Here is a 26,706-nt window from a genome sequence, read left to right as displayed (position 1 = left end):
TGGTCGTCGCAGTTCCTTGGAGTCCTTTCATTTTATTGTACTGTTAACTTGTAATCAACAGTATTGTATATTCGGTCCTCGTGATCATTCTATATATTCAGTTAGAATTCGTGACTCAGTACTACTAGTCTTGAGAGGTTGTATATTGTAATTATTTCTGCTGTTAGTTTTGGTTACTTATTTAATTCAAAAAATAAAAATGGCTTAAAAAATGAAATAAAAATCGGCTTACCTAGTCTTAGAGACTAGGTGCCATCACGACTCCTGTGGTGGGATTTTGGGTCGTGACAACAAATATTATTAAGACTGCTCCAACTAATCCGAAAAAGATAAAGAAGTCTTCTGGACCGAACAACTATCCCAGCAAGAAGAAATTCAAGGAAAACTGGCACAACTGTGGAAAGCTTGGACACAAAGTTGCAGAATGTCGTGCTCCGAAGAAAGAGAAGAAAAAGGGTCAAGCAAATATGGTTGAAACAAATGATGACTTGTGCACTATGTTGTCTTAATGCAACTTAGTGGGGAATCCTAAAGAGTTATGTATTGATTCTGGAGCCACCCACCATGTTTGTATTGTTAGAGAAGCATTTGCTTCATATGTTCCCGCTGGACCCGACAAGACTATTTTTATGGGAAATTCTGCAACAGCCAAAATTAAAGGTTATGGAAAGATATTTCTGAAGATGACCTTTGGCAAGGTGGTGACTTTTAACAACGTTTGTGATGTTCCTGAAATAAGGAAGAACTTAGTTTCTATTTCACTTCTCGTCAAGAACGGATTTAAGTGTGTTTTTGTTTCAGACAAAGTTGAAATAAGTAAGAATGAGATGTACTTAGAAAAATATTACCTTACTGAGGGCCTTTTCAAGCTGAATGTAATGGTTATTGACAATAAAAAAATTTCAGCTTCTTCTTACTTACTTGTGTCAAATGATTTATGGCATATACGTTTGGGACATGTCAATTATAAAACCTTACAAAAAATGATTAATTTGGAAGTATTGCCTAAATTTGAATGTGACAAATCAAAATATCAAATATGTATGGAATCTAAGCATGTTAAACATCCTTATAAGTCAGTTGAAAGGAATTCAAATCCTTTAGACTTAATTCACACAAATATTTGCGACATGAAGTCAATAACATCTCGCGGTGGAAAGAAGTATTTCATAACTTTTATTGACGACAATACTCGATATTGCTATGTTTACTTATTTAATAGTAAAGATGAAGAAATAGATGCATTCAAGCAATACAAAAATGAAGTAGAAATGCAACTTAACAAGAAAATCAAAATGATAAGAAGTGATTGGGATGGTGAATACGAATCTCCTTTTAAAGAAATATATTTAGAATATGGAATTATTCATCAAACAACGACATCTTGCACGGCCCAATCTAATGAGATTGCAGAAAGAAAGAGTCATTCATAAAAAGAGATGATGAACGCTTTGTTGATAAGTTCTGGGTTGCCACAGAACTTGTGGGGGGAAGCCATTCTTACGGCTAATCAGATACTAAATAGAGTACCCCATAGCAAAACACAATTCATTCCATATGAAAAATGGAGAGGAAGGAAGCCCAACTTGAATTATTTTAAAGTGTGGGTGTGTATGGCAAAAATGCAAGTTCCTAAACCCAAAAAGGTAAAGATAGGGACCGAAAACCATTGATTGTATTTTCATAGGATATGCGACCAATAATAAAGCATATCGATTTCCGGTTCATAAATCAGAAAATCCCACAATTCATAATAATACGGTTATAGAATCAGATAATGCTGAATTCTTCAAAAATATATATCCGTATAAAAAGGAATGTGAGTCAATTGGTGAAGGATCTAAATGACCTCGGGAAGAAACAAAAGAAAGTACGTCTAATCAGGAGGATCCAAGACATAGTAAACGTCAAAGAACGTCTACTTCATTTGGACCATATTTTGTGACTTTATTATTGGAAAATGAGTCTCGAACATTTAAAGAAGCTATGTCTTCTTCGGAATCATTATTTTGGAAAGAGGTAGTCAATAGTGAAATAGAATCCATATTTAACAACCATACATGAGAATTGGTTGATCTTCCTCCTGAAAATAAACCGTTGGGTTCTAAATGGATTTTGAAGAGGAAAATGAAAGATGATGACACTATTGATAAATATAAGGCAAGACTTATGGTCAAAGGGTATGGACAACGAGAAGGTCTTGACTATTTTGATACATACTCTCCAGTTACAAGAATTACGTCCATACGAACATTAGTAGCATTAGCTGCGGTATATGGTCTTGAAATTCATCAAATGGACGTTAAGACGACCTTCTTAAATGGAGATTTGGAGGAATAAATCTATATAGAACAACCTAAAGGGCTTGTGATTCCAGGTAAAAAAAAAGAAGGTATGTATACTTGTTAAGTCCCTTTAAGATATTCCATTTTAGCCCAAACCGTTGGCCCCAATATGTATACATTGTGATAGTCAAGCGGCAATTGGAAGGGCTGGGAGCATTATGTATAACGGTAAATTTCGTCATATATGACGAAGATATAAAATCGTTAGGCAATTACTCTCTAGAGGAATTATCATGATTGACTACGTAAAGTCAAGTGATAATGTGTCGGATCCACTTACGAAAGGCCTAACGAAAGAAGTAGTTGAGAAATCATCGAGGAGAATGGGACTATGGATGAGGACAAGTCATTGTGGCGGTAACTCTACCTAGAAGACTGGAGAACCCAAGATCTAGATTCAAGAAAATCAAACAAAGTCATTAATGACAGTTCAACATTGTCAACTAAAATTTTTTGGCTCATTCTCGTGATGAGACAATGTTCAATACCAAGGATAAAGCATTAAGACTTTTAATGGTTTCTAAATTTGATACGGGGTATATCAAATAGTGTATCTAAGAGATGACACATTTAGGAATCACCTATGTAAGTGTGAAATGTTAGCCGCTTCAAGGAGAATTTCTTAAGGCCAGTTCTCTACGCACTTATGAAACCAAGCGGTGTTCATGGCTGAAACGAATACAACAATGAGAACCAAAGACGGTAAGGGTTGATTGTGTGACTTATGATTGTCTGGGTATACACCAAAGTTCAACGGTTCAAAGATATCAAATCTACCGATTGACCAAGTATATCTGACATAAATTCACTACGAAAAGTTCAAAGGGAAACCTGGTTATCCAGATGCGATTAATCATTGCTTGCGAATCACACAGTTTTCACGTATATTTCTATGATATAGCCATTCCCCATTCATGTAGGGGATTGTTGGGTTTTTAAGCTTGGTTTAGCTTAAAAAAGGATGAATGAGAAATAGAGGGAAAAATAAAATTTTGATTTTCCTTCCTTGACAAATGGACATTGGCCCATATTGGAGGAGGAAAAGAGTTTTGATGGGTATATATACAATTGCTCTTCTTATAGCTCTTAAAGAGTTAATAAGAAGGCAAGTCTCGCGCCAGCGTCGTCGTCGCTCGCTTGGCTTCGGCTTTGGATTATTGGTCAAATGATCTGATTGATTGATTAATTTTTTGGACCAAATTTATTTATTAATATTAAGATTAACATAATATTATTTAATCCAAATTAGTCGTTTTTTGTAACGGTAAATTAATTTTTCTACGCGTTTTGATTTTTCATTTTATTTTGCGTAAATAGCCATTTACGTAATGATCGTTTTTACGTGAACAATCATAACAGACATTCTGAAGTGTTGCACCTCTTCGTTTAAACTCAACATATTAGCTATAAATAGGAGACCATTCCCTCAAATTTTTCTTACCAAAAATTCTGATTTCTCCTTATTCCTTATGCATTATTTTTAACAGAAAGAAAGCAGTACGTATGATTTGCTACTGTTCTTTGAGTTCGTTGGTCACTGAGATTTAAAGTACCGCTATACCAGTGAGGTTATCCATTCTATCCTGTGAGGAAATAATCCTAAATCTCAGGTATTAGGAGGGGATTAAGTTCCTTAAAGAAATACTGTGAATTCAGTGGGCTCAGATTAATTTATGTTCTTCTACATTTTTGATTTTTTCATTGCTACTGGTTTTGAATATATTTTCTAATACAAAATACTAACACTCATTACCAGTGATTTCTCTACAGTTTACTATCACATTTCTAGACTGCGACTACGGCACTGAAGAAGCAAGCTCACTCTCATTCCAAGAATTAGAGGAAGACATGTCGTCAGTTACTGAAGTTAGAAGTTTACGACTTGCTTTCTCTCTTCTCTTATAGTTGGCGGTCTCAGTCAATTTGGGTGCGTGACATTACATATGTTTTGGTAAAGTGGCAAAAAAAAAGTTGTGTAAATTAGATACACTTTAAAAATGTTGGAGTGTATAAAGTAATTTTCATGATGAAAAGGTGTATCACAGTGATTTAGCCTATAATTTTTAAGGTAACTTATGTATTCTGCCAATTATCCTTCCGCTATCATATTAGGTTACAACTACTGCTGTTGATCAACTTAGTATGATGGTGACCAAAAATTAGGCATTACTAGTACACAAAACTTAAACTATTTTCTGAATGTAATGTTTTCATCTTCCTTCCGTCTATGCGTGAGACTTTATTAGTGTTGGAGGATGTTAAACTCTTATCCTCGAGCTAATATATCCATGGCAAGATAGGTTACGGTTTCATGTGATTTTCCTAAGAAAATTTGTTTATGTTTAGTAAGTCTTTACATTAAAAAGGTACTGCTACTCTGCTAGTCTTTAAAATAAGTTTATGACTTCTGCACCCAAAAAAAAAAAAAAAAAGTTAGATGATTTAGTATCGTATTCTATGACCTTGGACATATTCACTTATTGAGCGAATTAGAATTGATATAGCATATATTAGAATAATCTTGCTTAGTTTAAACTATTAAATAATTTATTATGACTTTTGAGATGAACTTTCATATTTGTTGAATGATAATTATATATTTAAATCATCTTGAAAAAATAAAGTACTTTCAAATTTTATTTTTATATTGTACTTAAATAAACTAAAAAGCTTAATTATTGTCCTTCACAATAAATATTTGTAATTTAGTTATCTAATTATATAATATTAACTATTAAGTAAATCTCTTTATGTTCTTATTAATAATTTGATACGTCAAAATAATTTTTGAAAACTTTGGTCAAACACAAATTATTGTTCAAAAGTGCTTCTCAAATTGATTAGTCAAACACAAACTGCTTTTCTCCAAAAGTATTTTTTTTAAAGTACTTTTAAAAATTATTTTTCAAAATAAATTAATTTTTCCGGCTTGGCCAAACATACTATAAACAGTGGCGGACCCAGAATTTTGCACAAGCGAATTCATTAAACACGACACTAATATAACAAGTTTGCTCAATTATATTTTTCCTTTTTTTATTTGTGACAACAAAAGAAAGTCATCAATTTAAAGTTAGATGTTTTAGCTTTAGCAGTTGAGCCAGTTTTTTAAATTGACTTCACGTTTCACTAAAAATTATAGAAGAGAAATGAAGTGTTAAGGCTCTAAAGTGAATCTTAATAAGGGTAGTGCAGCCATACAAACATACCTAATAACTGTCAAAACTAAAGAGCGAGTGTTGTTATGTAGACTCGAACGCTGAACCACCTAGAGCACTTGAACTCTCTTGACCACTACGTCACAAGCATACCTAAACATACCTAATAACTGTCAAAACTAAAGAGCGAGTGTTGTTATGTAGAATTGAACGCTGAATCATCTAGAGCACTTGAACTCTCTTGACCACTATGCCACAAAGGTGTCAAGCGGATTCATTATTATTTAAATAATTATTTTTATTTCAAATGATAATTAGATGTATACACAGTATATTTTCCAACAAAGCGGATTCATTTGAACCCTCTTTGATACACGTGGGTCCGTTCCTGACTATAAATCCGTAAGAATCACTTTCATTTCAGCAGACTATGTGACCTATCATAGTAACTGCTGATAAAACTCGTAATTGCTAAAGAATCTTGTAAATCTATAGGATTTCATTGGCAAAAAGTACATAGCTCCTGTTAGTTCTCATAAATTTAAGTGGTTTTGTCTATACTCTATAGCTTTGTGAATTTGATGCGGAAGAAGTTTATAGCATCATCTTACAAAATAATACTTTTTTCGTACTAATTTTTGTGGTACTATTTGATTATTCACAAAGTTTAAGAAAAAGATAAATATATTAAATAAAATTTGTAATATTAAACAAGTCTTGAATATATGTATAACTATAGATTATCATTTTAAAGGTTAAAATTTTAAAGTTTTTTTTTTAAAATATAAAAAGATACTCTTTTTGAAACAGACTAAAAATAAAAATATGTCATTGGTACTTTAGGAAGCACCTAGACACAAGAGGGGGAAGGGAGGAGTGAATTGTGTCGTACTCAATTTTCGCGAGTCACAAACCTGGTTCTTTGACGTACCTGATTTAGACACAAATAGTTAGTAAAGTGTGGAAGAAAAAACCACGACCTACCCTCATATGATTTGCCTTCAAAACTTCACTAACCTCAAAGATCAATTTTAGGTTGCAGTGCAATTACCAAGGGGATTAACTCTCGTACCCTACCCCTCAATCAACTCGATTGCAGATAAGTTTTAGGTTACGGCTCTATAACTAAGGAGACTAACTCTAGTAACTTCTCCTACAATCAACTCAATTGTAGCTAAGTATTAAGTTACAACTTGATAACCAAGGAGACTGACTCTAGTACCCCTACTCTTTAATCAAATCAAAACTCTAGAACTAATGATATATGAATAATACTTCTCAAAAGCAAAATAGGTTATAATTTAAGAATAATGAATTAAGACTCAACAACTAAAGAACTAAAACAATTTCATCCTATGGACCAAGTTCTTCAGTTGTATAGTTTGAATTCTTGGAAGCATCTTCTTGCTATGAATAATATTTTATTTGGATGATTCTCGGTATTTGTGCGAAATAGCCTTAACTTCATAGCAGAAACGTGATGCTTTATATAGGTATGACCCTATGAGGTTGGACGAAATCTTTCTTCGATTTATGTTCCAAAACCTAAAAGAAATCGGATAAGGAAAAGAATCATTTTAGGAAATCGTTTCTTATTTGAATCTGACTCCTCAAATCTTCCTTTAATGCAAGCATTTTCATAATTGTTAAATCCTTTTTGAACACGAATTCCCTCCGCTAATAATTTTCTTGTAGCCCACGAATTTAATTTTTTAAGGAATCTGACTTGCATTAGGATTTGACTTTCCTTAAAAGACTCATTTACACGCTTTTCTTTTCCATGCAAGTATTCCTATAATTAATGAATCCTTGTTGACTACGAATTCCTCTAATTACTATCATACTTTCAGCCCACAAAATATCTCCCTCAAGGAATCCAAATTACAACAAAAATTCAGCTCAGCCGACTTGCACTAGAAATAAGCTTCCAGCTTCTGATCAACGTCTTCAAGGGACCTGGTTCTTTTGATATTTGTATGACACATCTGCAGCCCTGTATATCAGCACAACACATATCTTCACGAGATCTAGTACGCTGCCAGTTGTTGGTTAATCGTCAAAACCACTTCTAAGAACATATTCTTCAAACATCACCTTTAAGGGACATGGTTCTTCCATTGACACCATAACATATTTGTTCTACCAGTCCAGTAACATAATAACCTGTTCATAAAACCTGGTTCCTTCAATACGATAATCCTGGTTTGTTAATCATCAAAATATAAAACGTGCTCAACTAAAGAGGTACATAAATTGGGATAAAAGAAATAGACAAAGATGTGTTTAATTTGCTGTGCACATAGCTGTTAACATAAATAACTTCGGCATTGATTATTTTGTACAAACTAAACTTAACATTTAACTAAAATTTTTTCTTCTTCAAAAGAAGCTCTTGTACTCAAGAGTTACCTGATGCACCAATAATCGCCAAACACGAATTGAAATGAATTTTAAGAGAATACACTATACCACCACAAGTACCACCTTTTGTAATGCACAAGGACGAAATGGTTAAACATAATTTTTACAATTTAAATAGCAAATATATGTTCAATTTGTTTGTGCACATAGCTGATAATATAAATAAACCTTTGCCTTATTTATTTCGTACAAAGTAAATTTTACTTTTTACCATTTTTTTTCTTCAAAGGAAGCTCTTGTACTGAACATTTACCTGATGCACCCAATAATTGCCAAAGACAATTGAAATGAAAAATTTAAGACAATACATTATACCACTACAAATACCACCTTTTGTAATCATTTGATGTGCACAAGGACGAAATGTAACAAACAATTTAAATAGAAAAAAAAATTATAATTTTTTTTGTATTTTATTTTCAGCTTGTATAAATAAGATTCTTATCTAATACAAACTAAAAAGGATCTTTACACAAATAGCCAGACATATTCATGCTTTACTTTTTCTAGCCATATACATAAATTATATATTGATTATACACAACTATACACATATAATACATAAATTATGTATAAACTATACCTCCATCGGCTATTTTTTATTTAAGTAGCTAGATGAGCAGCTATTTGAGTTAATTCTTCACCTAAAAATAATGTGTAACGGATCACAAAGTCGATTGACCCGGACGGATCTACCTGTAATATATGAGTACACATGTACTGTTAGGGATCCGCCTCTTTGAGCTTGACTTGACAACGAGAGTGTTGTCATGGAGCAATATGAGTGTTGCCAAGCTAAGGTACACGAGCTAGCACCAAGGCAAAAAGAAAAACGTGCAAGTGATGGCCAAGGCTTCGAGGGAAGCAAGTCAGCTTGGCAATAGTTTGACAATGAGATGTGGTTTGAGGGTGACACTTGGGCATGACAAAGGCATGGGGCAGTGATGCCAAGGCAAGTCAAAAACGAATTTGACAAAGGCAGGCTAAGTGCAATGAAGGCATGCGCGCAAAGCAGACTTGTCATGACATTGGGGCGCGACAAAGGACTATGTGCGGGGTAATGACATGGGCTAAATGCGGCTGCAATGAACCTGAGAGTAAGGCATTGGTGCCTGATTCAAGACAAGGCACACACATGGGCATCAAGCTTCAGCTTGACCAAGTCAATGGTGGTTACAAAGCACATGGGCAGCAATTGGCTTTGTTCAAATCTGGCAGGCAGTTGCCATAACATTTTTGGAGCCATGTTTCCATTATATTAACATGATCTACATAATCCTAGTAGTTGGGGGATATCAACTACACTAGGCTAAAATAGTAGGTTGTGAGGGATAAATGTCTAAGTCTAAGTGCAACAAGTGTAAAGGCAAAGGGCTGTCACATGTTCTATAAATGTGCAACACCCTTATGCTTGTGGCATAGAGAAAAATGTGTGAGTGCATGTTTGAGTTAGGAAAGAGTTCCTAAGTTTATTTTCAAGAGTGAAAACGCCTAAGACTAAGAGTAGTCTTGTCAGAAAATATGAGGGTCAAGAGTGATCTTCTTGTACACTGCATTATACTTCGAGTTGAGTTTCTTTGTATGCTCGAGTTAAATACAAAGTTAGGAAAAGAGTTTCCTATATATTGTGCCTTGTGTTCTTATTTATTTACTGTTGCATTTACTTAAATTCGTAGCCTAAATCATTCCTAAATTTACTACGTTGAAAGATGCCTAAAATATTATAAGTCCAAAGTTGCTGTAATTACTTCATTCAAAAATGAAACTTGAATTTTTATAGAATCAAGTTCGAAAATCATTCCTATTTTGATCATTTCTTAGATTCTTTTGAATTGTATCGAATCCATTTTCGATTTTAAATCAAACAATTACCTTATCAAACTAGAAAACTTAATTTTGGCTAAGTGTTGTGAGAAGGATGAAGTTGGGCGTGAGGCCTGGCTGCAGCACAAACGGGTTTTGACGGACAAAAATCGTAAAAATAGCACGGGCTAGCCAGTTTTCGGACTGGTAATTGAAAAATAGCCAGCGTTTGCAAAGTCATTGAAAAATAACCACTATTTTGCTGCAACAAAGAAAGTTCCAGCATAATATACTGGAGATTGGTGCACCTGTGTATGAACTTCCAGCATATTATACTGGAACTCCAACACACTGAAAATTTCAGCATAATATATTGGAGATTGGAGCACTTGTGTATGAATTTCCAGCACATTATGCTGGACCGCTGAAATATTTTCCGGATTTTGAACAGTGTTTTCGTTAAGATTTATCTTTACATGAAAAGTGACTATTTTGATTATTTTTGAAACTTTAGCTATTTTTCAATTAACACTTGTAAATGTGACTATTTTTGAATTTCCTATCTAATATTATAAAATAATTTTTAAAAACTTTAAATATTAAATCCTCCTATATTTAGGCAGGCCCAACTTAATGCTGAATTTTCCCTCCAATTGGTCAGCCGAATTGAGAGTAAATGAGTATTTGTGGTTCGTTTATCAGTTGCAGTTTCACTCGGATAGTGAGCCATTTGGGAATTGTGCATTGAGACGCCACCTTTTACCACATAAAGACACAAACTGCAGTTCCCATCATCAGCTTGAGTAAGACAACACGTAACGAAAGAGAAAAAAAAGTTGAAACAATCAATTGAAGCAATCAAGGACTGCAAAACACAACTAGACAGAGAGAGAGAGGAGATCGAAAAATATTAGTTCTTCATACCAAAAGGGCAATTTCATAATCCGAATTGAGGTTGAACATGACGATGAAGAGGCCTTTGCAGTGTATGTTGAGAAGGATTTACACGAGAGGAGGAAGCTTTAGAAGTTTTAGAAGTTTTAGTGCACTTCCTGAAGGCAGCACCACAACTTCCCCTTCTCAAAATCTCATCAACTTGGAGTATGAGTGCAGTGCCCACAAGTAAAATTATCTCCCACTTCTTTACTGTTTCTTTGTTCAAATTCTAATTTCTTGTTTTTTTTAATTATATGTTTCATTTCCTTATCTGCGTCACTCTTGTTTTTTTTTTAAACTTCAAAATCGATTATATGTGAATTTATTTGACATCTTATGTTTCTAGGCTTCTGTGTTTTTCAAAGTCATTCCTTTTGTAGTTTCTCTCATTTTTTATTTGATAAGAGTGTAGTTTTTTGTTTGTCCTGTGATTGCAGATTTTAACTTATTCATGACTAGGTGATTGAAATGAAAGTACGCTTAATCTCATCCTTTAGTGTCTGCTTATCATCTTGTCTTTCTTAGCTTTTTTTTAGGTTCTTAAGAGTTGATTATGGTATTTTTCCTGGAGAAGTTGCTTCCTAGATAAACATCCTTTACAGTGTATTTTGGATTTGGGGGCCGGGGGGTTATGTTATAATTCTCCTTGTTGTTCCTTCTACTTCTTGCAACACTACATGCCATTAGTTCGATGTTGTGCAAGTTATTGTTATCAGGGAGATTTGGTTTTGTTGTCTATTACAAATGTTATTTTAGTTATATGACCCTTTTCATAGGATATCGGTAGAAAATAGCACGGTAGATTGTAAATAAAACACAAAAGATTTTTATAGGGTCATTTTCTTCTATTCAAATGGTAAGTGGGCGTAGGAGATCATTTCCTCCTGTTGGTTGTGTTGTGCTTTATTTTGCTGATGGATCAATTGTATGACCTGTAATTATGATCATAGTGTAAAGATGTCATTGCCTGTAGGTAATCCCAAGTCCTGAGATGGGAACACTAGTTGTAGTGGATAGGTATACAAGAAGTTGCAAAACTACAAATGCTAATGCAAGTTATTGGATCAATAGTTGATTTGCCAAACTCGTAGGCATTTCAATGCACTCAGGCGGATAGAATTGATTATCTTTATCCTAGCGTGCTTCTGGTGCACTTCAACATTGACCACCATGCTACTAGAGCTTTTTGGTATCAGTAGGAGTTGGGCTAGTCATAAAGAAGAAGAATGAAGAATAACGGTGCTTCTTGGAGTGAGTTCTTAGTTTTGCTAAGTTAGAGGCCTTGTTGAACTGTGAGATTTCACAAAATTTTAGTGGCTTGGATCTTGCAACTAAAGATAAGACCACCAAGGGGTTGACAAAATATAATTGGTTTGTTGTGATAATGCGGTCATACGGCTGCTGATATTTTCAACGAGATTTCTTATAGGAGGCTATTTGCGGCAGTGAAGAGCAAACAAGTAAGATGCATTAATTTTGTGGTCAATTGCTCATGCTTTTAGCAGGAGAAGGATTCCTTTTAACTGTGTGCTTAATGAGTGATCATATACCAATTTCTTGTTGCTTTATAGCAATGGATTTTCAGTCGCAGGAGTGCTCCACCGAAAGAGTTAGTCAAAAGGATCCTTGTAAGAAAGTTGAATTACAAGAAGTCTCTACGTTATCTGATGCGATATTTGGATCCAAGACTCATCTAGCTATTGAGAAGCTTGATGAAACTAGCGAGGGTGTCAACCTAAAAGCTTGAACTATGGAGGAGCACCTTAGAGAGTAAGGATTTTAGGATTAGTAGAAGTAAGGCTAAATACATGCTCTGCAAGTTTAGTCAGCATGAGAAGAGCGAAGTTGAGGTGAGACTAGATGGGATTGCGGTGCCAAAATGCAAATAATTTAGATATTTAGGCTCATCGTTTCAAGAAAATGGAATGATATTTATGTGTCTTACTTTTCTTTTTGTCTTTTTCCAAAATAATATCTCTTTCTATACTTAGTAACTCTTTAACTCTAACTTTCCACATGGTATATTTAATTCCACAAGATTCAAGGATATTTTGGTACATTACACACATCTTTATTTTAAGACCACAAGATTTAAATGTCTTCCTTACTTTTTAAAATTCCGTGCCCGCGCAAACTAAGACACATAAATTGAAACAGAGAGAGTATTACTTACTTTTTAAAATTCCGTGCCCGCGCAAACTAAGACACATAAATTGAAACAGAGAGAGTATTACTCATTTATGTATTTAACTTATTTTTCAGTCTCACTTTTGTTTTATTTTGGTATGATGATAATATGAGTTGAGCTTAAAGAAAGAAGTGAGGATTCATATAGCCGACTCCAACTTGTTTGGGACTGAGACGTAGTTGTTATTTATTTACTCATGTGGCTCCCCAACCATTAAACTTTGGATTTACTCATTCATATGCACTAATCTAGATGGGTACAAAGGTTTGTTTCTTGTATATAGTTTTTGTTAGGGTGGAGAGCGTGGGTAGTGCGAAATTAGACAAAGCAAGTCGATAATGATGATAACTAAGGCAAATAATGGAGGCACAAAATATACGTGGTTCGGTAAGTAAGACCTAACCATGGGCATAGAGGAACAATTTCCCTGTATTAAGTATACAAAAGAGATTACAAAATTAGATATAATATTATAATTAATCTCAAAATACCTTGAGAGAATAACATCATAGAACACTTAAAAATGTTTTCTTAACACTTAACTCTTCTAAAAAATACTCTCTTTTGATACAAGAGAAAAGATACTATATTGTTTCTCAATTTCTGAAGGGTGCTTCAAAAGTAAGAAATGGTTGACTATGCATAACAAAATTTTAGGAAATTGCTTGGCCAATATTTGGCCAACAATTCTCAAGTTGTTTGGTTAGATATTGGGTAACAATTCTCAAATTGTTTGCCCAAAATATTAACTAACAATGCTTCGTGTTGAGAGGTAAAAAATAGGCCACGTAACAAATTGGTATACGAGCACGCCAACAAGAGAGGTATATGACACATGTACCCTATTCTTAGTATGGACCGGACTATTATGCATGCAATGGTGTGTACATGGCCAGACTTTTGAAAAGCCGTGATTATGGTAAGCCGATAATGGGGACTTTATGGAGAAGGTGGAGAAAATTTGCTATATTAGTCAAAAATAGGCCAAGATGGAGATTTGTTACGTGGCCTATTTTTGGCCTTTCAACATTAAACATTGTTGGCCAATATTTCGCCAAACAATTCGGGAATTGTTGGCCAAATATTCGCCAAGCAACTTTATAATCTTCAGTTATAAATAACCAATCATTTCTCACTTTAGAGGCACCTTAAAACATTACGTAACATTTCTAGTGTTTGTTTCTTGTATCAAGATAAAGAGTATTTCGTGAGAGAGTTAAGTGTTGGAGTTATACTAGTGTGGTTCTCTTTGTGAGTGTTTTGCGTGAGGTTATTCTTTCCGGATATTTCAGGGTTAATTATAATGCTATATCTAATTTTCTTATTTTTTCTGTATAGTTGATGATATAATGGAATTGCTCCTCCCTACATAGTTCTTATTGACCGACTACACAAGTTTTGTGCCTCCTTTTTTTGCTTTACTTACCATTACTATTGGCTTACTTTGTCTATTTTTGCACTACCCGGACTCCCAACCCTAACATATTGATATTAGAATCAAGTTAATCCGAGTTTTGTCCCAGTGTCACCATGGGGTTAACATAGGCATATGTTGACAAACTCGATTGCAATGCTAATTTCAACACATGGAAACTCAATATGCAGGCTATCCTGATCTAGGATGGTGTAGATATTGTCCTGCAGGGAGGCAAAAAAGCTGGAGAAAATGACGGATGAGGAGTTTGTCAGGCTTGACAAAAAGCCAAATTCAGGTATCGTAGAGTGCTTCCACGCTCTTCTACATTCACCTCCTTGCCATGATCTGGCATCATTAGAAGTTGGCTACTTGTAAAGAGGAAGAATGAAGACTAGCAATGCATCTTGAAGAGAGTTCTTAGTTTTGAGAAGCTAGAGTCTAGTTGATTTGTGAGTTTTCACAAAATTTTATGACTTGGATTTTAGAACCAGGAAATGAAAAAAATTTGAAGTGATTCTGCCAACCCTCTATTCAGGGACAAGGAAATGAGAATACCAGGGTGTTGACAAGACACAAGATAACTGGTTTGTTTTGATGCTGTATGTGGTCATATTGCTGGCGATATACTTTCAACGAGATCTCTTATAGGAGGCTATGCAGCAGTGAAAAGCACAGTTAAGATGCATTAAGTGGTCAACTGCTCATGCTTTGAGCAGTGTGTGCTTAATAAGTGATTATATCCCCGTTACCTTACTTTATCCAAAAAAAAGAGGGATTATATCTCCAATTTCGTGTTGTTTTCTAGTAATGGCTTTTCCATTTGAGGAGTAAGAGAGTTGAATTACACAAGTCTCTACTTAATCTGTTGCGATCTTTGGACCTAGGAGTCATGTGGCTTCTGGACCATTAAACTTTGGTTTACTCGTTCATGTGCACTAATGTAGACGGGTACAAATATTTCTTTTGTGTGCATATACTTTTGCATCTGGTTGTAGATTCTCTTTTCACTCCTTTTTACTTTTTTTAAAACTAAATTCAGCGCATCCATTTTGGACAAGGAAAAAATAATCTTAGGTGTTGCACTTTAACTTAGCCACTAAAGGTAATTGGAAGTAACACTAGGTTAATAGATTGTAGCTAATATTTTTTTTTAGATATTTTTTTGCGAGTGTTTGCTAATGTCACAGCCCAAACCATGTCAGCTCTTGTTATTTAATGAACAAATTACTATTACGTGGCTGGTATAGCGTTGAAATACTTATTTTTCTGATCGAATTGCAGTTACCATCCGATTCCTATTGTCTTTTCTAAAGCTAAGGGTTCATCCATCTGGGATCCTGAAGGGAAAAAGTATCTTGATTTCCTCTCAGCTTATTCTGCTGTCAATCAGGTAAAAAGATAAAGGAAAAATAATGGACAAATTGGTATCTCTTATCAAGTGTTTCCTAAAAATATGTAGAATCAACATTGTACTATTCTTTTATTGGGCTTCTGGCACGCACTTGCCCTACTCCGTAGATCCTCTTCTTCAGTTGAAGAATTGCAGGGAGGTGTCATCACCTTTCTTCCCATGCATACAGTTCATGGCTCTTGGTTTTATTTATCTGATATATCTGACATAATGTATTGGTACAGATAATCAGCTAGCTCGTCTTACTTAATATATGGTATTAGTAAAAGAAACTAGTAAAGTAGTCACTAACACGGATCGACTTTAGCAGGTTCATTTTATTCTTATTAATACCTGTCTTTTCTCTAAATAATAGAATATATATTTTATCAAATATTTTATTCAAATACTTGCAACCAGACAAATGAGTTGCTAAATGTAAGGCTTTCAAATATTAAGTCTGCAGAGCTTCCAAAATTTCATGAGTGTGTGTAAAATTCATACCTTCCCATATGCACCAAAAAATAGAGTGCTTAAAAAAATATGCTTTACCCTGTTCATAGCCGAGCAGCTTAGCTTCAAGACACCTCATGTATATCTCTTTCTACGTTTCATATTATGCAAACGAGGCTAGTGTACCACATTTCCCTGATTATGTTTGGGGCTCTAGGGCCCCTCCGCATGGATAGGCATTGATGGTCTCTAGGCACCACTTGTTGCATTCCAAATAATGCCACGGCATATTCCACATCTCCGTTGCTGCGTCATAGTGCAAAAGTAGGTGTCAGGCCGTTCCCTACTCTCTTAGTGATGCTCTTGTCCTCCACACCACTTTCATCTGAGTACAGCGGTTGAGAATTCAACTTGACTTAATCTAATATTTGTCATAGTGGAAGAAAATAGTATCGAAATGTTACTTTCATAAGGTTTACATTACACAATTGCTTAGTTTTGAACTAATAAATGGATTTGTTCTGATAAGCATATTAAATATTGTTGAGACGTCCCAAAGTCAGGTGTCACATTTAAAGAATAGAGAAGTACTATGCAAGATTTTCAGACTGAATTAAAGTTAACTTTATTTTCAGGGACACTGTCATCCAAAGATCATGAAAGCTTTAGCAGAACAGGCTCAAACGCTCACTCTTAGTTCTCGTGCCTTCTATAATGATAAGTTTCCAGTATTTGCAGAATATATAACCAGCATGTTTGGATATGATATGGTGCTACCTATGAACACTGGTGCAGAAGGAGTAGAAACAGCTCTTAAGCTGGCAAGGAAATGGGGTTCCATGAAGAAAAGAATACCAAAAAATGAGGTAAAGAAAATATACCATCCTGTTGATACTTCATGCATTTGGTGTATGTCAGGAGGTCGTACTTTAGCAACTTCCCAGTAGTTTGCCTAATTACTTGGGTCACAGATTAGTTAAGTTATAGATAGATCTCTTAGGATAGGTGCATGAAAAGCAATTGCCTCATCTAATGAGAGTAAATTAATGGTCAAAAGGAGTAAAATAAAGTGATTCTTCTGGCCAGTACCCTTTTTTATAAGTCCCCCCCCCCCCCCCCAAAAAAAAAAAAAAAAAAATAGGAACAGAGAGAGAGAGGTGATTCTTTTCAACAACTAACAGGCTTAATGTTGGCGCACAATCCGCCCAGTTTCGAATTCTGCGCCATTGGCCCTGAAACTTCTCGGTTATTTTAAAAAAAGAAAAAGAAACAGCACTTGCCATAGGTAGATTACGTGTATGTATATCTTTGCAAAACATTGTTTGGGTCAAATTTTTTTTTTGTATGCTTTTCTATCCCTAACATTCTGGATTGACTTCAACTACTTGATTTGCTGAGACCTGGTTATTTTATTTCAAATGAGAGGAGACGTGAAGGGTTGGTAAGGAGATTGCATGACATGAACAGGCAGTCTCCAGCTGAGTACGATCAATCTTGAAGGACTTATAACTTAGGGTGGTGAGTGAACTAGGAGTTAAAATTCTTGATTAATGCGCCCCCTCCCCCCCCCCCCCCCCAAAAAAAAAAAGAAAAGAAAAAATGATTGAAAGAGAGCTAATGAAGAACAGCAAAACTTGCGTAAGAGCTAGGTAAGGCGATAATCCATAGTTGCAGACCTGAAGAAAGAATAATAATGCACGTCGTCTAACAACTTAAACTTTTAAATGAGGTGATTCACATAGTTCAAGCAGACAAAGGGTTCCGGGTTGCTGTCTAGCCACCACCAGTCATAAAAAATTTCCACATGCTTGACCTAAGAGAAGAAATCGGGATGACACATGAGTGTGTTGCAGACCTACAATAAAGAACTAAAAATGTTCTTTCTTTGACAGATTAAGCCTTTAAATGAGGCATTTTATGCAATTCAATGGTTGTTATATCAGCTGAATGAAGCAATCTTTCCGACAACTTGGGGAAGATGGAGAAAATAAGAATGAATTTACAGGGTCTAAACTGAATGGCCAACATAGCTTTTGATGATGGTGGCAAGTTCATTCCTTTTTCTTGTTTTTTTTTTCCTTCTAATGATGGTGGTGTCAGGGCCAGCTTGTGTGCACCTTGACAATTTTATTGAATACCTACTGCCTCCCACCAGCATAGGTACCAGATAACTTTAACCACCAAGACTCAGACAGATGGGAAGAAATCAGTAAGTGTTGTTTGCCTCCGCTAGGATTTGAATCTGAGACCTCATGGTTCTCCTCCCACTTCATTGACCACTAGGCCACACCCTCGAGTGCAGTGGCAAGTTCATTTCTTTTATTGCCATACTTTAAAAATCACCCTTGTGGAAACCAAGTGTGTAATAAGAACTATCATCATCGATTATCTTCTTTTTGTTCTGGTTAAAGTGCAAAATGCATGACCGCTAACTTTTGTAAAACTTTGGATAACTTAATTGGGGTTGCAAAGAGTTATGTTCACTGCTCTCTGTCATTTCCTCTGCTATGTTCAGACATGACTAGTCAATCTTGATTGCGCTTAATGAAGATTTTTTTAAAATTGGAGACTGAAGATTTCAGAATTAACTTCTGAAAAGTTTTCTCTTACTTGTGGAACATTTTGTGTAACTTTGTCAACATTTACTTCAGCTGGTTTCTCCCCAATTAAGTTATCCAAAGTTTTACAAAAGTTAGCGGTGGTTATATAAATGTTATGAAAGTTAGAGTCCAAAACCTGCTACATCCAGTTTTATGGTGTATTCCTACTTTCAAATTCAAGTCAACTGTAACCACCGCTAACTTTTGTAAAACTTTGGATAACTTAATTGGGGTTGCAAAGAGTTATGTTCACTGCTCTCTGTCATTTCCTCTGCTATGTTCAGACATGACTAGTCAATCTTGATTGCGCTTAATGAAGATTTTTTTAAAATTGGAGACTGAAGATTTCAGAATTAACTTCTGAAAAGTTTTCTCTTACTTGTGGAACATTTTGTGTAACTTTGTCAACATTTACTTCAGCTGGTTTCTCCCCAATTAAGTTATCCCCCCATTTAAGTTATCCAAAGTTTTACAAAAGTTAGCGGCTGTTATGTAAATGTTATGAAAGTTGAGTCCAGAACCTGCTGATCCAGTTTTATGGTGTATTCCTACTTTCAAATTCAAGTCAACTGTATGTTTCCGGTCATACATAATTGAACTTCAGCTTAAAGTTTCCTAACGGCACCATGAAATGCCATGTCCTCTTTACTAAGATTGACCCGGAAATCTGTCAGAACTTTTCAGTATATTTTGTTTAAATTTTTCATTTGCAGGTTATCATTGTCTCATGCTGTGGCTGCTTCCATGGTCGGACATTGGCTGCAATCTCCATGAGTTGTGACAATGAAGCTACTCGTGGCTTTTGGCCCCTATTACCTGGGCAACTTAAAGTTGATTTTGGAGATGCTGTTGCCCTTGAAAAATTATTTAAAGGTATGTAAAAAGGTCGTGCCTGTAAAGGTGATGAATCTGTCTTGCCAAAGTAATGGTGGTCAAATACATACTTCTAATTGCAAACATAGTTGTTGAAGCTCATTGTTTTTCACTATTATGGTTTCAGAGAAAGGAGATCAGATAGCTGGCTTTTTGTTTGAACCAATTCAGGGAGAGGCTGGGGTATGTGTATTCTTCAACCAATGTGACCATTTAGAAATGCATAGTGTCTAAGATCATATCTAATATGTTATAACAACAAATTTACAAATATTTGCTTGGAGAGGGCTCTACCTTACCTCAACCTGAAATCGGTGTTGGCATTTTCAATCTTTTCCATTGCCTTTTATTTGCTTAATGTTTTGTTCATGCCACCTGGAAAGGGCACTCCGGCAGGAAGATAATGAAGTCTTGTTACTATATGTTTATTGTCACTTGACCCAATGGAAAAGTATTGTGTTTATTCTGTACCATACATGATATTTTTCTTCCTTACCAGGTTATAATTCCGCCTGAAGGTTACCTGAAGGCTGTTAGAGATCTTTGCTCAAAGTACAATATATTGATGATTGCTGATGAAATACAAAGTGGTTTGGCACGTTCTGGTCGATTGCTGGCTTGTGATTGGGAAGAAGTTCGTTCAGATGTTGTTGTAAGGGACTCATAGTTTTTATAAGAAGACGATTAAAATTTGTTTTGAACGTATGCTACTAGCTTGAGTTTGTGGAATTGTGGTCATGCTCCTAAATTTTGAAAACGTGCTGTGCAGATATTGGGAAAAGCATTAGGTGGTGGAGTGTTGCCTGTGAGCGCTGTACTTGCAGATAAAGATGTTATGCTTTGCATTCAGGCCGGAGAGCATGGAAGGTTGCAAATTGCTATATGAGAATTTCTCGCAACTGTTTGTTAATTTATTTTGACTTGCAGTTAATTTCCGATGAGTTAGTTACTTTGAAAAGAGCAAATTATGGATTCCGATCAACTTTCTCGAGTTCATTTGACTTGCACAATTCTATGTTTTATTGATGTCAATGATGCCTTGGGTGTTGCTCAAAAAATTATGAAATGATGGAGTGCTTGTTAATAGGATAAAAATGTTTTTATTTGAACCTTATGGTGCTTTTATGGCTTGTGAAGGAGAATAAAGATTGCCTCGACTAAACTATCGACTAAGCCTAATCCTCCATATTCTAGTATCTTTCCAGTCTTTATTGTTTTTTCCTTATTTAAAAAAAAAAAAAGACTGGAAAGATACTAGAACCTGGAGGAGTCGATAGTTTAGTGCCAATTTCTTAATTCTTCTTCATTGTACAACACGCCAAGATTTTATATCCAATTCTTGTCAGCATTGAGGTTCAGTTTCTTCCCTATATAGTTATACTAGTAATCGTTGCTAGTCAAACCACCGTCCTGCAGTGTGGACGACCGGCTTTAATCTTCCAATGGCTATGATTTTAAGGTGGAAATTGTTGCTTTAAATTAAAACCATGTTGTGTTCCGGTTCTTCTGTTTCAGTAAATGTATTTGAAGAAAAAGTTATTAAATTTTAAATCCTGCTCTGTGTGAGGTTTACCCTTACGATTTTAAATGGACTTGAATTGGGCTTATAGCTGGTTTTGACCTTGCTATATACCACTACCATAGATCACTACAGTCATGACTATGTGTATGCTTTCTATTTCTTTCCATTAAATTTGTTTCTGTATAATGATACATGCCTTTTTTTCTTTTTCAATCACATCAGCACCTTTGGGGGGAATCCTTTGGCTAGTGCAGTTGCAATTGCATCTTTAGACGTAATAAGAGAAGAAGGACTTGCAGAGAGGTATCAAATTCCTTCCCTCACACCAGATGTTTTGTTGCATATATAGTGGCTCCATCTGCCTCTGGCCCAAGGGTCGGGTGTTGTGGGAGAGGGGTAGGGAATGTTTCAGAAATAATGTCAAACTTACGATGTTTAGCATGAAATGCTCTTCATGTAGGGAGTAATTCCTCTGCTCATAATTGGGCAGGAAAACAGATGAATTACACTGGCTACGTGATAGAAGTTTTGTGGTCATGTCGTAAATCTTTTTTGTATAAATCACCTGATAGATCCTGCATTCATATTTTTTTGGTAATCAGCAACTTTTGAAAATCACAATCTGTACTAATGGTTTCTTTGATAATAGATCTGCTCAGATGGGAGAGCAACTTAGACATCAGCTGATGAAGGTTCAAGAGCAGTTTCCTAATTTCATAAAAGAAGTTCGAGGGAAAGGCCTATTCAATGCTGTGGAGCTTAATAGCAAGTCCTTATTACCTGTGACAGCTTATGACATATGTATGAAACTGAAGGAGAGAGGAATTCTTGCTAAGCCAACTCATGATTCTATAATACGCTTGACGCCCCCACTGTCGATGAGGTATGCCCTTTTTTCAGAATTTTATAGTTTCTGCCCCCCCTTCTCTTTTTCTTTTTTGGAGATATGAGTACCATTTCTTGTGATAAAGCAGTATAAACAATCCAAAAAAAAGAATTATCAGCAGTATAATCCTCTATCTTTCCTTTTTCTCTTTTTTCTTTTTTTTTTTTTTTTTCTGTAGGAGAATGTTTCCTGTTATAACATGTAGACAAGTTTTGTTCACCTCCAATATTCCCACTTCAACTCATCTTCTATAGTGTCCCTAACCATTCCTTTTTGCTACTTATTAAAAGAAATTTTTACGTGTATTCTTTTGAGGAGAAGGTGGAAATCTCTTCCTCAATTCCGCTGAGTTGCCGCTTGCTACATTATATTGAATTAGTTCCTAACTCTAACTAATGTCCTTGCAGTATATCCATGTGTTTGTAGAACATTGTGCTATTGGCTTTCCAAAAATGAAAATTCATAGCCTTCGAAAACTGAAATATATCATAGGAGATTAGACTTTGCCTTACTGTACTTGTATCATAGGAGATGTTAGTTTACCTCTCTTTTTTCCTTCTTTTCCAGGATAATGATTATTTTGCTGCTTTTCAATTGAAAGTACAGTAAAATTATTACCTTTTTGAAATGAAATCAAATAATTAACTTTCAGCCCATAACATAATTCAGCATTGTACTTGAAATTAAGGAATGCGAATATTTTCTCATTGTCAAGTTATGTTTCTGATTGCTCAATAATGTCGGAGTTGGAGTCTTATGTATGTAATGTAAGAGGGCTAAGCATATTATAAAGTAATATTCCTACAACCCGATATATATATATATATATATATATATATATATATATATATATATATATATATGTCACTCAATGTCTTATTGTTGTATTCACAGTTTGGAGGAGCTCCAAGAAGGCTCTAAGGCCCTGCATGATGTTTTTGAAGTTGATCTACTGAAGATGCAGAAAGAGAAGCCAGCAACAGTTTCCCATGCTACCTCTAGTGTCTGTGACCGCTGTGGCCGCAACTTATATGGCTCTTCATAAGGTATTGAAAGTAGAGGTAGTTTCCATAGATAGCAGTAGTCCCCGTCTTCTTGTTCTACACTATACAGTTCATATCAATCAATATGCTTTCCCATAAAAAGTATCATCACTGTAGTACCCCAGATGTCTGAATTTATGGACGATCAACTATTTGGTGCCCGTTAAAACCATTATCTTAATTCTAATGCATAAACCATTATATCCACATTGCTTGTCTTGTTGATTGTTTCATAATGGGATTACAGAAGGAAAATGGTCAAATATACCCTTGTTCTTTCATATATTGTCTACAGTTAACATCCGTTATACTATCGGGCCAAATTTACCCCTACAATTAGCAAACTTTTAAAAATACCCCTTGATCTGTTAAGTCATCCAAAATCTCCCAAATTCATTTTATTTAAATCACTTGTTGTTCTTCTTGGTCCACTATTTTAATTTAAAAAATTACTATTGATGTGAATGCTAAAGTTACTAGACTATACAAATTATTCATGATTTTTTTATTACCAATGCACCCATTTCTCTTTTTGTAATAAATAAAATTAGTTTAAAATTTTATTTATTTTTCAATCATATACACACCGTAGAATTTAATGGGTCTATTTATTATATATTATATGCAGCTGATCATCATGTATGTACATGTATATTCAAATATATTTTGTCATTGTCTGGTTAGTATAGAGTTCGATCGACTAACTTAAGAGTGCAAAATGTGTAAGCATTTAATTAAAGCAAAGTTGAATTAGACAATGTAAAGTCTCCGAGAAACTTCAACTTCAATTACTAATACTCGCAAAGTCTCCATACATTTGGTGCAGCGAATTCATTAAAATTATGATGTTGTAAATACTTTTAAAATTTAGAAAAGTTACATAATTTAGATTTTTCAATTTACTATACTTTATTTATTCGGTTGTATTATTTAATTTATTTTTTTTCCTAATTCAGAAAGCAGGTAAATGCCAATTATTTCAAAAATAGTGGACTAAGAAGAACAACAAGTGATTTAAATAAAAGAAATTTGGGAGATTTTGGATTACTTAACAGATCAAGGGGTATTTTTAAAAGTTTGCCAATTGTAGGGGTAAATTTGGCCTGATAGTATAACACTAGGGGTAAATTTGGCCCGATAGTATAACAGAGGTTAAATATAGACAATATATGAAAGTAGAGGGGTATATTTGGCCCTTTTCCCATTATAGAATGAGGTACAATGCATATTTAATGCTTGGATTATTTGAAGAGCTCGCTAAATGCATTTAATGCTTGGATTATTTGAAGAGCTCGCTATTTGAGCAATTTTTTGATGGTCTTTATCTATGTAACGACCCGACTTGCCGTTTTAAGAATTAACGCCCCGTTCAACGACTTAAGGTCTTGAGCAGCTTCGTATTAGATTTTGACTTGCGTGCGTGGTTGAATTCAGTTACTGGATGATTCGGGGTGATTTGGGACACTCGGTCCCTAAAACGGAAGCTTAAGTCTTAGGATTTTGACCATAGTCGGGAATGTGTGAAGACGATTCCGGAATGGAGTTCCGTCGGTTCCGTTAGCTCCGTTGGGTATTTTGGACTTAGGAGCGTGTCCGAAAAATTATTTGGAGGTCCATAGTGGAATTAAGCTTGAAATGACGAAAGTCGAATTTTTGGAAAGTTTGACCAGGGGGTCGACTTTTTGATATCGGGGTCGGAAGATTCTGGAAATTTGAATAGCTTCGTTATGTCAATTATGACTTGTGTGCAAAATTTCAAGTCATTCCGGATTGATATGATGTGTTTCGGCACAAGACATAGAATTTGAAAGTTCAAAGTTCATAGATTTTGATTTGAGATTTGATTCGTCGTTTTGATGTTGTTCTATGTGATTTGAGGCCTCGAGCAGGTCCGTGTTATATTATGGAACTGGATGGTGTGATTGGACGGGGTCCCGAGGAGTTAAAGTGAGTTACGGGATGGTTTTGGACCATTTCTAGGTCATTTATAGCTGCTGGTTTTTGGCTACAACAGTGTACTATGCGATCGCGTGGAATTGGCCGCGATCGCGAAGCACAAAATGGGGGAAAATGGCCAGTGAATCGCGATCGCGGAAGGCCTTTCGCGATCGCGTAGAGGAAATTTTCTGATGCACTGATCCGACTTTGGAAGCTTATACCTCGTAATCTATAAGAAATTTGGAGATGATCCAAAAACGAAAGTTGTAGCCCTTTGTGTCTAGTTTTCAGAAAGCTAAACCATTTGTCATTTAGAGTTGTGTACAAAAGGTTATGGTAGATATACTATAGGCTGTCCGTGAAGAGTTTGGAAATCTCTGTTGCATAGGGATGACTTTGGAAGCTTATATCTCGAAATATATAAGGAATTGGGAGATGGGCAACAAATGAAAGCTATAGCCCTTGGAATCTAGTTTTCAGAAAGTTAAACCATTCATAATTTGGAATTTTGTACAAAAAGTTATGACCATTATACTAGAGGCTGTCTGGAAGAGTTGGGGAGTTTGTTCTTCGCGATCGCGAATGGTTTTACGCGATCACGAAGAGCAATTTTGGAGCTGAAAAATTTTGTGTTTCGCGATCGCGAAGTATTTTCCGCGATCGCGAAGAGTAAATACCTGGACAATAGCTATATTTTGAGGTTTCAGCCATTTTTAACATATTTGGAGCTATGGAGCTCGGATTGAAGCGATTTTTGAGGCGATTTTCACCATATGGATTGGGGTAAGTCTTCTATATCCTAAAGTGATTATATTTCATGGTTCTATGGTTATATTCATCATTTATTTCGGATTTAAATAGAAGAAATCAAGATTTTTACAAAATCTTTCAAAAATAAAAATTTAAGATTTGGAGGTCGAGTTGTTATCGGAATTTGATAAAATTGTTATGATTGAACTCGTATCGGAATGGGTGTTCGGATTTCATGAAGATTATGTCGGGTTCCGAGGGGCGAGCCCCTCGTTGACTTTTGTTGACTTTTTGGAATAAATTTTTAAGTCGACATATTATTATCCAAAATTTTTTTCGACGAATTTTGATGAAGTTATGCAATTAATTTGGATAGATTTGAGCGTTCCGGAGGTCAATTCGAGCAAGAAGGCGATTTTGGAATATCGGCCTAATTTCAAAAAGGTAAGTGTCTTGCTTAACCTCGAGTGGGGGAATTATCCCTTAGGCATCGAGTCTTATGTGCCATTTGTGAAATGTAAAAAGCCGTGTACGCGAGGTGACGAGTACGTACTCGGGCTTATATGTGTAAATTATATTGAGTTAAAGTCTTGAGCATATTGTGTGGTAAATTGGATAATTGTTGGTATATATTTAATCATCTATTTGTCGTGCCTAAATCCTTCTTCTTGTTGTTGAATATGTTGTTATATGACAATTTGATGTGATTGTTACTTGATTATTTATGTAATTTCGTGAATTTGTTGGTTTGATAATTATTGGAATTTAATTTCATTATGGATTTTTCCTCTGCAAATAATTAATTAAATGAGCTTAAGAAGAGGTGTTTATATAATTATTGAAAATTTGAATTTAATGAAGACTTTGCTTTATGTAGAATAATTTCTATCTTTATTGATTGTTTTTGGGAGTTGTGCACATTATGGTCGAGCCATGAGCTCCTTATTGTGGAAATTAATCTATTGTTGATTTCTGTGGCACGT

General features: G+C 35.1%; 1 protein-coding gene across 4 annotated transcripts in view; it reads left to right on the top strand.

Moving 5' to 3' along the window:
• The first annotated feature begins 10,439 nt into the window (after window positions 1-10,439).
• Window positions 10,440-26,706, top strand: part of LOC107785348 (ornithine aminotransferase, mitochondrial-like) — a 28,864-nt gene continuing 12,597 nt past the window's right edge. Inside the window, exons 1-11 of one of the 4 annotated variants that reach the window (XR_012699102.1) lie at window positions 10,440-10,849; window positions 15,550-15,658; window positions 16,747-16,977; window positions 19,425-19,584; window positions 19,712-19,767; window positions 20,084-20,236; window positions 20,354-20,451; window positions 21,329-21,409; window positions 21,756-21,989; window positions 22,887-23,038; window positions 26,100-26,167. Coding sequence is in view for 3 of the 4 variants with exons in the window: in XM_075230448.1 (XP_075086549.1) it covers window positions 10,689-10,849; window positions 15,550-15,658; window positions 16,747-16,977; window positions 19,425-19,584; window positions 19,712-19,767; window positions 20,084-20,236; window positions 20,354-20,451; window positions 21,329-21,409; window positions 21,756-21,989; window positions 22,887-23,037 (1,434 nt within the window). In the remaining variant the exon portion in view is untranslated. 4 annotated transcript variants of the gene reach the window in all.

The sequence above is a fragment of the Nicotiana tabacum genome, chromosome 15 (genome assembly GCF_000715075.1).
Source record: "Nicotiana tabacum cultivar K326 chromosome 15, ASM71507v2, whole genome shotgun sequence".
NCBI classification, from domain to species: Eukaryota; Viridiplantae; Streptophyta; class Magnoliopsida; order Solanales; family Solanaceae; genus Nicotiana; species Nicotiana tabacum.
The sequence above is the reverse complement of the archived record's forward strand: the minus strand, read 5'-3'. Positions and strand labels throughout refer to the sequence as shown.